This window comes from Budorcas taxicolor, chromosome 3, assembly GCF_023091745.1.
Source record: "Budorcas taxicolor isolate Tak-1 chromosome 3, Takin1.1, whole genome shotgun sequence".
NCBI classification, from domain to species: Eukaryota; Metazoa; Chordata; class Mammalia; order Artiodactyla; family Bovidae; genus Budorcas; species Budorcas taxicolor.
Window position 1 is genome coordinate 109,207,740 of NC_068912.1, and position 12,357 is coordinate 109,220,096.

A 12,357-nucleotide genomic window follows, 5' to 3' on the forward strand; every position below is an offset into this window, starting at 1 on the left:
AATGGGTGGGTATTGGATGGATGAATAAATAGGTAAAAGATTGGGTGGATAGTTGTATAGTTAGTAGAATGAATTGGTGTGTAGATAGTGTGAGAGAGACTAGGTGAGAATATGAACGTGACGAGTAAGAGAATAGATGGGTGGGTGGGTGGATGGATATGTAGATGGAAGGATAGATAGTTAGATGGATGGATACATTAGGAGATATAAGGGGAGCCCTGAAGGCCTCAGCCACTCCTAATTCCCACCTCTAGGAGAAGAAGGACAATTTGGAAAGCAGGAGAGACTGGGATGGAAAAGGAGTTGCCGTGCTGAAGTCACTGATGAGAGAATAGCATTTAGTTTTTATATGGCTCGGGGTTCCCTGGTAGCTCAGGTGGTAAGAATCTGCCTGTAATGCGGGAGACCTGAGTTCAATCCCTGGGTTGGGAAGATCCCCTGAAAGAGGGCATAGCAACCCACTCCAGTATTCTTGCCTGGAGAATCCCCATGGACAGAAGAGCCTGATGGGCTACAGTCTATGGGCTTGGAAAAGAGTTGGACACGACTTAGCAACTAAGCAACAACAACAAACCGAGAAAGCAGAGTGCCTGAGGCCATGTGTCCCCGGCAAGCAGGAATAACTGGACTGGGATAATCTTATGAGAGGAATAGTTGCAACTGATTGTCTGAGAAAGCAACTATTTTGGGAATAAAAGCAGCTTGCGTCAGCATGCGTGTAAGAGAGTATATCAGTTACCTGCTGCTACATAACAAATTACCCCAAACTTAGTGTCTTAAACAATAATAGTATGACCTCTCAGTCTGTGGGTCAGGAATCAGCACAGCATAGCCGGGTCGTCTGCAAAGGGCCTCTCACAGGCCAGGATCGAGGTGCTGGCTAACGCTGCACCTCCAGGTCCAGCTTTCAAACTCACTCAAGTAATAGTTGGCAGCCTTCAGTTCCCCCTAGGCTGTTGGACTGAGGGCTTCTGACTCCCCATTGACTGTTGGCTAGAGACTGCCCTCTGATCCTTGTCATGTGGACCTCTCCACGGGCCAGCTCACAGCATACCAGTGAGCTTCCTTCAGAGCAGCAAGCCAGAGAGAGTACAAGCAAGGCAGAAGTCAGCCTCTCCTGTAACCTAATCTCAGGTGTGAGATTTCCTATCACTAGTGGAAAAACGAAAGTGAAAGTCACTCAGTCATGTCCAACTCTTTGCGACCCCATGGACTATGAAGTCCATGGAATTCTCCAGGCCAGAATACTGCATTGGGTAACCTTTCCCTTCTCCAGGGAATCTTCCCAACCCAGGGATGGAAACCAGGTCTACCGCATTGCGGGCAGATTCTTTACCAGCTGAGCCACAAGGGAAGCTCAAGAATAGTGGAGTGGTGCTATCCCTTCTCTAGCAAACCTTCCTGACCCAGGAATCAAACCGAGGTCTCCTGCATTACAGGTGGATTCTTACCAGCTGAGCTATCAGGGAAGCCCGTCACTCCTGGGGGCAGGGGTTAAAAGCAAATCACTGGGCCCAGCCCACACTCCAGGGACAGGGATCACTGGAGCCAGTTTGAAGTTTCAGACTATGAGAATCTGGGCAGGAAAAGGGACAGAGTGAGAGCAGACCCGAGGGAGAAGCTGGAGGGGGCAGAGTCTGGATAGCAGAAGTTATCTAGAAAATAAGAGACATCTGGAGAGTTCGAAGAGCTGAAAATCATGAATATTCTTGAGGGCAAGAATAGTTAAGTGTGGGGTGGGTGTGGGGAGCATCTGGGGCTATGGGAGGATGAAAAAGTTGAGGAGCAGGAATAGCTGATCATGTGACAGGCTGAGGATAGGCAGGAGTGGGATCAGCCAGCTTGCTGCTCCAGTGGAACCCACTGAGGGGTTCCAGGCATCCGAGCCCTCCCAGACCTTCGGCTTCAGGGGAGATAAATTTGCAGGAGGAGAGTGTCTGTGAAGGTGCCCTCAGACCCTATGCCCAAAGGCAGCATCACTGGCACTCAAGGGATTCTGGGCTCAGGTGGAATCTCAAGTGAGGAGCTGCCTGCTGCTCTGGGGCTCCCTCCTGCCCAGGCACTTTTGGAGCGACAGCCCTTAAAACTAGGAGGCACCTGGGGAGTAGAAGGTCCACTGTCCTCCCAGCCCCCTCCCCCCCCCCCCACTCCTGACAGTCACAGCTCTTCCCTTCTCCCCCAGCCCCACAGCAGCCTCTTGGAGCACACCCATGCCATCACACACCCCGGAGCTGGGCCAGGTGCCAGTCAGACAGGCCGATATCACAGACGGGCATGGCCAGACTCAGAAAAAGCCGGGGACAGTGGGGACTGCAGAGCCACCTGCTCCCTTGGGATGCATGGAGGTGGGGCTGATCCCTGCTGGGAGCAGGCAGCCGGCAGACACTAAGATCCCAAGAAATCTCATGAAGGCATGCATCTTGTTCTGCCCAGTCCTATCCGGCAGCAAGAGACACAACCTCTCCTGGCCCCAGGCCCTCCCTGAGTCCCCCCATCTGGGGATCAAGCACAACAGCCCACTCACCAGCCTGTTCTCAAGGATGCTGGTTCCACCCAGGCAGCAGCATCCAGCCCGGGACACTCTGGAACCAGAGGGTGAGGGGGCCACCAGACCACCTGCTCTGACTACCCCTACTCTCCTGCCCTCTCAGCAATGCTCACCCTGCTTCTCTTTCACTATATTGATGGAGAACAGACAGGAACCCTTGCCTGAGACAAACCTTCCCCAGGAACATGGTGCATAAGAGGGCCTGCTTGAAGTGGGAGTAGGGGGCCTAGAATCCACCGAGCTTTGCCCTCCTCAGCATCCACCCACCTTCCCTGCCACCCTCACAGTGGTTTCTAAGAGGCAGTGAAGCTCAGTGGTTAGGAGCATGGACTCTGGGGTCAGATAGCCTGGTTTTGCCAGTTTGTGTCTGAGTAAATCAGCCAAATTGAGGCACAGCTAAACTCCATTCTTTTATCTGTAAACTGGAGCTAGTGATATTACTGGGTTGGCCCAAAAGTTCATTTGGGTTTTTCCATAAGATGCTGTGGAAAAACCAAAACAAAATTTTGGCCAACCCATACCTGCCCCCTCTGACTATGGGGAAGAATCAGTGAGTTTATGCAGGCAAAGCACTTGGAACATGACCTGCATGTGTTTAATTGTTTAATAAATCTTAGAGAAATAAAAAAAGTTTTTTAAGAAAAGCCTGAAGACCTCTTGTGCCACAGCAAAGAGTCAAGGGTTTCCATGTGTGTGGGCCCGAGTCTGACTCTCAGCTTTACGATCAGATGCCATGTGTTTGAGGACATACCTTCCCAGGGCCTCAGTTTCCACATCTGAGCAGTGGGCGGAACTCACTCACTCTAAGGACTGTGCACAGAATTCAGTGACCCAGGCCTGCGAAGAGTGAGCAGTGCTTGGTCCCTGTGTGCTCAGTAACTGTGCGTACATGACCCCCACTGCTTCCCCATGGCCCAGAAATCCAAGATCTCCACCTTCGAGAAGATGTGGGCCTTCATGAGCAGCAAACCTTCGGCGCTGGTGAAGAACAACGAGGAGGGCATCCAGCGGACGCTGACGGCCGACTACGCGCTGCTCATGGAATCGACCACCATCGAGTACGTCACCCAGAGGAACTGCAACCTCACCCAGATCGGGGGCCTCATCGACTCCAAGGGCTATGGCATCGGCACGCCCATGGGTGAGCACAGGGGCCGCAGACGGGAGGGCGGGGGGGACAGAGGGTGGGCAAGACCCCCAGGTTCACTCTTGTGCACACGTGGCCTCCCACTCCCTCTCTCAGATCACCCCCTGAGCCTTGAAAGGGCTCAGCCCAGAAACAAAACGGCAGAGCCACAAGCCTCATGAGGTCAGCGCCGGCCTGAGAAGAGGAGACCCGGGGGCGGACACAGAGATGGGGGTCAGTTCAAGGTCTTGCCTCCTCTCTCTGACCTCACCCCTGCTGAGGCAGCTCAGATACACTGGGTCTTCCAGAGGCCTGCGGGGACAGGGATTCATAGGCAAAACTCTCCACCCTGGATTCGTGGAGACACCATTGATGGATTAAAAGAGGGGCCTCCTGGCACTGGGGGCCCCCTTCGGAAGAGCGTGCTGAGAGGGCTAGTGATGGTGGCTAGCCCCAGCCAGGGTGCTGGCAGGGGTGCACAGATGGGCTGAAGGCTGCTGATGGCCAGGGTCCCCTCTCCCCCACCCAGGCTCCCCGTACCGGGACAAGATCACCATTGCCATCCTGCAGCTCCAGGAGGAGGACAAGCTGCACATCATGAAGGAGAAGTGGTGGAGGGGCAGCGGGTGTCCTGAGGAGGAAAACAAAGAGGCCAGCGCCCTGGGCATCCAGAAGATCGGGGGCATCTTCATCGTCCTAGCCGCCGGGCTGGTCCTGTCTGTGCTGGTGGCTGTGGGCGAGTTTGTGTACAAGCTCCGCAAGACCGCAGAGCGAGAGCAGGTAAACCTCCAAGAACTGGAGCGGGCACAGGGAAGGGACGGAACAGATCAGGGACCACACTGGCTTCACACTCCTTAGGTGCCAGGTGCAAGGTGGTGTCTGATCCCACCCCTCCCCCCATAGCCCGCTCTGCATCCCACTCACCAGGAAGCCCTACCAGCCCCATTCGGCACGTTTTCCCATCACGCTGGCTCCATGCCAGGCCATGCCCATCATCCCCAGCTGGACCACACACTAGCCTCTGGTCGGGTCTTCCTGCCTCCTCTCTTCCTCTCCACCAGCTGCTCTCCATACAGCAGCCAGTGCCCTGTTTAAAACTTAATTCGAACCATGTCGTTCCCCTGCATAAAACCCTCCAGGGTAATTGTGGATGCTTCGTGATGCTTACATAGGGGTTCATTATACTGTTCTCTTCACTTCTGCATATATTTGGAAATTTCCATAATCAAAAGTTTAACAGAGAAAAAGAGTTAAGAGGGCTAGCCCAAGCTTGCTAGGTTCAACCCATCTGATTAATTCACGTGTGGTTGGGCAGTGGTTCCGGGTCCCAGTAGCAAATTGGAATCACAGGGAGAAGTGTTTTAAGTGCTAATACCCTGACCTCACTCCCAGAGACTGTGTTTTAATTGGTCTGTGGTGGCCTCTGGGATTGGCTTCTTAAGAAAGTGTACAGAGTGATTTGAATGTGCACCTTGAGTGGAGGGCCAGTGGTCTGTGGGGAAGCTCTTCTCACAGGGAAGTTCAAAGGGAGACAGGGCAAGTGTGGAAGGAGATTGTGGTTAAGTCTTCTGTATAAGATGCACTTACACATCCACCCAAAATTCAGTGGAGTCGTTTCTAATCAGTAAGCCTGAGTGAGCAAAGAGGAAGGGCAAAGGTAATTCTTGGTGTTCAAGTTCACACAGGTGTGAGAAAAGGGACATGTTACCACATTGCTCAGGGGGAGTCCAAGAGGGTAAGTTTCTGGAAGGTAACTCTGCAGTATGGCCAGAGTCTTTAAAGGAGGCTACATGTTTGGATCAGTCAATTTCTACTTTTAGAAATGCACCCAATGGAAGTGGCCAAAACATGTGCAATTTTATTGACAAGAATGTTCATTGACGTGTTCATTGTAATGTGAAAAAAAAAAAATGTGAGAAAACCTAAATGTCCAATAATTGGGAATGGTTTTTAAAAATTATGATTCATCTAAGAAGAACAATCAAATCCTTTAGGTTAAATTAGAATTACATTACAATTGAAATGAGCTCCAAATTCCATTGAAAAGCCTTATACAATCTAGTCCTTACCCACCTCCCCAGCCTCCTCCTTCCCACTCTCCCCTCTCTTACTCTGCTCCACACACACTGGCCACGTTTTTAGTCCCTAACCAGCCAAGCACACTTCTGCCTTAGGGCCTTTGCACATTCTGTTCCAGAACCCTGCACTGTGCTTCCCACAGAGCCCCATATTCTTAGAGTCTTCTGGGCATTCACCTGAAGCTCAAGTAGTCTTTCCCACCTATCGCCCCTCCCTACCCAACTCCATCCCATTTCAATGCTTTATTCTCTTAATAATAGTTAACTCTTTCTGAAACTATTTATTTGTCCACATGTTTATTACCTGTTTCTATCCCATCATCAGCGTTCCCTGAGCACTAGGGCCTTGTCTGTCTGTTTCACTGCCATGTGCCTAACACCTAGAAGTGCCTGGCACAGAGTTCAGCTCAGTTCAGCTCAGTTCAGTTCAGTCGCTCTGTTGTGTTCGACTCGTTGAGACCCCACGGACTGCAGCACACCAGGCCTCCCTCTCCTTCACCAACTCCCGGAGTTTACTCAAACTCATGTCCATTGAGTCGATGATGCCATCCAACCATCCCATCCTCTGTCGTCCCCTTCTCCTCCCGCCTTCAATCTTTCCCAGCATCAGGGTCTTTTCAAATGAGTCAGTTCTTTGCATCAGGTGGTCAAAGCATTGGAGTTTCAGCTTCAACTTCAGTCCTTCCAATGACTATTCAAGACTGATTTCGTTTAGGATGGACTAGTTGGATCTCCTTGCAGTCCAAGGGACTCTCAAGAGTATTCTCCAACAGTTCAAAAACATCAATTATTCAGTGCTCAGCTTTCTTTATAGTCCAACTCTCACATCCATACATGACTACTGGAAAAACCATAGCTTTGACTAGACGGACCTTTGTTGGCAAAGTAATGTCTCTGCTTTTTAATATACTGTCCAGGTTGGTCATAAATTTTCTTCCAAGGAGTAAGTCTTTTAATTTCATGGCTGCAGTCACCATCTGCAGTGATTTTGGAGCCCCAAAAGATAAAGTCTGTCATGGTTTCCACTGTTTCCCCATCTATTTGCCATGAAGTGATGGGACCAGATGCCATAATCTTAGTTTCCTGAATGTTGAGCTTTAAGCCAACTTTTTCACTCTCCTCTTTCACTTTCATCAAGAGGCCCTTTAGTTCTTCACTTTCTGCCATAAGGATGGTACTATCTGCATATCTGAGGTTATTGATATTTCTCTTGGCAATCTTGATTCCAGCTTGTGCTTCTTCCGGCCCAGCAATTCTCATGATGTACTCTGCATAGAAGGTAAATAAGCAGGGTGACAATATACAGCCTTGAAGTACTCCTTTTCCTATTTGGAACCAGTCTGTTGTTCCATGTCCAGTTCTAACTGTTGCTTCCTGACCTGCATACAGAATTCTCAAGAAGCAGGTTGGGTGGTCTGGTATTCCCATCTCTTTGAGAATCTTCCACAGTTTATTGTGATCCACACAGTCAAAGGCTTTGGCATAGTCAATAAAGCAGAAATAGATGTTTTTCTGGAATCCTCTTGCTTTTTCAACGATCCAACAGATGTTGGCAATTTGATCTCCAGTTCCTCTGCCTTTTCTAAATCCAGCTTGAACATCTGAAAGTCCATAGTTCAGATACTGTTGAAGCCTGGCTTGGAGAATTTTGAGTATTTCTTTACTAGCATGTGAGATGAGTGCAATTGTGTGGTAGTTTGAGCATTCTTTGGCATTGCCTTTCTTTTGGATTGGAATGAAATCTGACATTTTCCAGTCCTGTGGCCACTGCTGAGTTTTCCAAATTTGCTGGCTTATTGAGTGCAGCACTTTCACAGCATCATCTTTCAGGATTTGAGATAGCTCAATTGGAATTCCATCACCTCCCCTAGCTTTGTTCGTAGTGATGCTTCCTAAGGCCCACTTGACTTCCCACTCCAGGATGCCTGGCTCTAGGTGAATGATCACAGCATCGTGGTTATCTGGGTCATGAAGATCTTTTTTGTATAGTTCTTCTGTGTATTCTTGCCACCTCTTCTTAATATCTTCTGCTTCTGTTAGGTTCATACCATTTCTGTCCTTTATTGAGCCCATCTTTGAATGAAATGTTCCCTTGGTATCTCTAATTTTCTTGAAGAGATCTCTAGTCTTTCCCATTCTATTGTTTTCCTCTATTTCTTTGCATTGATCACTGGGGAAGACTTTCTTATCTCTCCTTGCTATTCTTTGGAACTCTGCATTCAAATAGGTATATCTTTCCTTTTCTCCTTTGCCTTTCACTTCTCTTCTGTTCACAGCTATTTGTAAGGCCTCATCAGATAACCATTGCCTTTTTGCATTTCTTTTCCATGGGGATGGTCTTGATCCCTGCCTCCTGTACAATGTCACTAACCTCCGTCCATAGTTCTTGGGTACTCTGTCTATCAGATCTAATTCCTTGAATCTATTTCTCACTTCCACTGTATAATCATAAGGGATTTGATTTAGGTCATACCTGAATGGTCTAGTGGTTTTCCCTACTTTCTTCAATTTGAGTCTGAATTTGGCAATAAGGAGTTCATGATCTGAGCCACAGTCAGCTCCTGGTCTTGTTCTTGCTGACGGGATAGAGCTTCTCCATCTTTGGCTGCAAAGGATATAATCAGTCTGATTTCGGTGTTGACCATCTTGTGATGTTCATGTGTAGAGTTGTCTCTTGTGTTGTTGGAAGAGGGTGTTTGCTATGACCAGTGCATTCTCTTGGCAAAACTCTATTAGCCTTTGCCCTGCTTCATTCTGTACTCCAAGACAAAATTTGCCTGTTACTCCAGGTATTTCTTGACTTCCTACTTTTGCATTCCAGTCCCCGATAATGAAAAAGACATCTTTGGGGGGTGTTAATTCTAGAAGGTCTTGTAGGTCTTCATAGAACTGTTTAACTTCAGCTTCCTAAGCATTACTAGTCAGGGCTTGGATTACTGTGATATTGAATGCTTTGCCTTGGAAACGAACAGAGATCGTTCTGTCGTTTTTGAGATTGCATCCAAGTACTTCATCAGACTCTTTTGTTGACCATGATGGCTACTCAATTTCTTCTAAGGGATTCTTGCCCACAGCAGGAGAGATGATGGTCATCTGAGTTAAATTCACCCATTCCAGTCCATTTTAGTTTGCTGATTCCTAGAATGTTGATGCTCACCCTTGCCATCTCCTGTTTGACCACTTCCAATTTGCCTTGATTCATGGACCTAACATTCCAGGTTCCTATGCAATACTGCTCTTTACAGCATCAGACTTTACTTCTATTACCAGTCACATCCACAACTGGGTGTTGTGTTTGCTTTGGCTCCATCTCTTCATCGTTTCTGGAGTTTTTTCTCCACTGATCTCCAGTAGAATATTGAGCACCTACTGACCTGGGGAGTTCATCTTTCAGTGTCACATGGACCACAGCCTTGTCTAACTCAATGAAACTATGAGCCATGCTGTGTAGGGCCACCCAAGACAGACGGATCACGGTGGAGAGTTCTGACAAAACATGGTCCACTGGAGAAGGGGACGGCCAACCACTTCAGTACTCTTGCCTTGAGAACCCCATGAAGAGTATGAACAGTATGAAAATGGCACAGAGTAGGTCTCAGTAAATAGTCGCAGAATGAAGAGGGGAGGTAAGGAGGGAAGATGTCCTGCATTTAGTGGAGGAGCAAGAGGAAGCTTGGTGAGGTCACACAGAGGGTAAGAGGCAGAGTCAGAATTCAAAGCCAAGTCCTCATTCCCCAGTACCACATGACCTACCTACAACCTGTCTGAGTGCTGATGCCCGGGCCTCCCCGGGCAAGTTGAGACATTGACAGACTGCTGCCTTCTCAACAAGCCATGGGACAGCCTCTGGCAGCTGGTCTCATAGAAGCCCCTGCCATCAGATACCTATGGGCAGTGTGCCCTTGAGCTGTCCCTCTTGGACACCCACAGGGACCCAAGCCAGAAAAAGCCCTACAGGGACCTGCCTCCCTATCAAGAAATCTACATTAGGCTTTCCTGAATGGGAGCAAAGTGACTCCTCCCTTCAATGGGAACCCCTCTCACAGAGGTTATCCATATATTCATCAAGCGTTTCTTAAGCCCTGACTCTGAGCCAGGCCTAGAGCTGGAGGCTGGGCTCATAGGATGAAACTGGCTGGTTCCTGCCCTCAGAAGCTAGTGGAGAAAAGTCAGGCGGGTAAACTGCTCAGACTTTAATGTGCATGCCAGTCAGAACCACAGTTTGTTCATCAGTAAAATGGGGCTAAGATGATATCACCTGATTCCAAACAAGGACGTGATGCTTTGTAAGCTGCTCTCCAAACTACCTGGGCTTCCCTAGTGGTTCAGTGGTAAAGAACCCACCTACCAATGCAAGAAATGCAATTCAATTCCTGGGTTGGAAAGACCCCCTGGAGAAGGAAATGGCAACCCACTCCAGTAATCTTGCCTGGGAAATCCCATGGACAGAGGAGCCTGGCAGTCTACAATCCATGCGGTCGCAAAAGAGTTGGACACAACTTAGCGACTAAACAACAACCCACACTAGTCACCTTGCAGGGGGCAGAGGGCAGGTGGTGTAAACGTGTGAAGGAAACCCGGCGGCCTTAGCACAGGCTTTGGGAGGAAGGGGAGGAGTTGGCTGGAGTTCCACGGCCGGGCCTCACCCCTGTGCTCCTTCCCCTCCCACCCCCGACCCCAGCGCTCCTTCTGCAGCACCGTGGCTGACGAGATCCGCTTCTCCCTTACCTGCCAGCGTCGGGTCAAGCACAAGCCGCAGCCTCCCATGATGGTTAAGACTGACGCCGTCATCAACATGCACACGTTCAACGACCGCCGGCTTCCGGGCAAAGACAGCATGACCTGCAGCACATCACTGGCCCCCGTGTTCCCCTAGGCACAGGTGAGCTGGGGACCGCCGGCCTGGGGGCAGGGCGGAGGAGAGCAAAGGAGACTGGAAGGAACATCCCCAAGCCCCACGCTGGACTTGGGGACCAGAGCTGCTGCCTGCCTGTTGGGCCAGGAGCCCTCTGCCCTTACCTACCAGGAAACCAGCAGGCCCCCTAGGCCAGCTGCTTGGGCTTCACCCTCCTGTTGTTTCTTCTATGGGTTTCTAAAGCTGCCAACCAAGACAGCCAAGGCCAAAGGAAGCACATGCCTCTCTCAGGCCAAATCCACCTGCCCCTCAACTCTCGTCTATAGTCAGAAGTTTCTACCATGGCCCTGCAGGGTCAAAAGGAAACAGGAAACAGCTCTCATGTTGCCGCTCCTTCCCCACGAGGCCAGGCCTCCTGGAACTTGACTATGAGGCCAGAGACACAGACCTTGGGTACCGAAAAGGATGCTATCGTTCGGCTGCCAATGGGAGCTGAAGCTGGAGGACAGCCACCCCACATGCCTGGTCAGAAGGAAGAACTCGTCCCCCAGGGGCTGCTCACATGGTCCTGATCTCCTGGACTTGACACCACCCATGGTGGAGCCCCTGTTTGGGCAAAGTTAAAGGCAGGAGCCCCACAGGGAAAAGGAGGAGTTTGGAGTCTGGGAGAGAGGAGGATGCACAGAGAATGCCAATTTGAACTCTTCTGGACAATGTCCCAAAGGGTCCCGCTCCTCTAGAAGGTCTCTAGGAGTGGGAGAGTGGTCAGAGCAGGTTCTCTTCCCTGTTGTGACCAGAGGAGAACGGACCCCCGGGATCTCTCACAAAGGATGCCCAGAGACACGGGCAGAGGAACAGTGGATTCCATGGAAATCCCACAGGCCCTCAAGCCATTGGATTTTATTTTGCTGGTCTCCAAGCTGTTTTCTAAGCCCCGGTGGCATTAGGACGCTTGAGCTCTTTGCCATCTATTCTTCAGCAACTCCCCATTCCTGGCCAGTTGACCTTGACCGTCTTCTGTCATCATGGAAGGAGGAAAGTGGCCTAGATTGAAGTGAACATTGTCGCCCATCCTCCAAGGAGGATCAAGTCCACTGCACAGGCTCACTTTGGGGTAGCTGGATTGGGGTGGGGGGGCGCTTAAAGAACTCCATGCCTCCTGGACTTGTCAAACCTAAAGATGCCCCCCAGAGAAAAAATTTCCAGGGGGCAGAATAGCCTCCCTGGTAGAGGCCCCTGGAGTGGGGAGGCTGAAGCTGCCTCCTGGAGGATTAACCAAATACCCCACACAGAGATACAAGGTGGTGGTAGCCCCTGGTCTCTTGTCCAGAGGAGCTAGGACCTTGTGGGGTTTGGGGGTTCAGCAGAGGAGGCGCAGCGAGGGGTGGACCAGGTGATATGTGGGTTCCAGCCAGCTGGGACAGATACTCTAGGTCTGAGACTCTTAAGACTCTGGGAGGAGAATGAGACGTGGAGGGATTAGGAACAAAGTGTCCTTAAAGAGAGCACGATGAGGCCAGCAAGGCTGCCCATGGCCAAGGGCAGAGGGCAGGCTTTGCGCCAGGGAAAGGGGGCTGGAAATCTGTACAGACACCAGGAGACACCAGCCACCCACCCCCGCCACTCTTCTGCTTCTGCCTGGGGACCCTGGTTAGGAAAAGAGCCACATTTAGGTCTCAAGAACCTTCTCAGCTGGGGTGAAGGGTAATCTCTAACTCTCCTCAGGAGTCCCAAAGCAGGAGAGCACAGT

General features: G+C 50.3%; 1 protein-coding gene across 1 annotated transcript in view; it reads left to right on the forward strand.

Annotated features, from left to right (window-relative positions):
* The window catches only part of GRIK3 (glutamate ionotropic receptor kainate type subunit 3), a 241,274-nt gene extending 230,646 nt beyond the window's left edge, over positions 1 to 10,628 (forward strand). The window contains exons 14-16 of the mRNA XM_052636773.1: positions 3,467 to 3,689; positions 4,204 to 4,454; positions 10,434 to 10,628. Of these exons, the coding sequence (XP_052492733.1) occupies positions 3,467 to 3,689; positions 4,204 to 4,454; positions 10,434 to 10,628 (669 nt within the window). The remainder of the gene's footprint in view (positions 1 to 3,466; positions 3,690 to 4,203; positions 4,455 to 10,433) is intronic.
* The last annotated feature ends 1,729 nt before the right edge of the window (positions 10,629 to 12,357 follow it).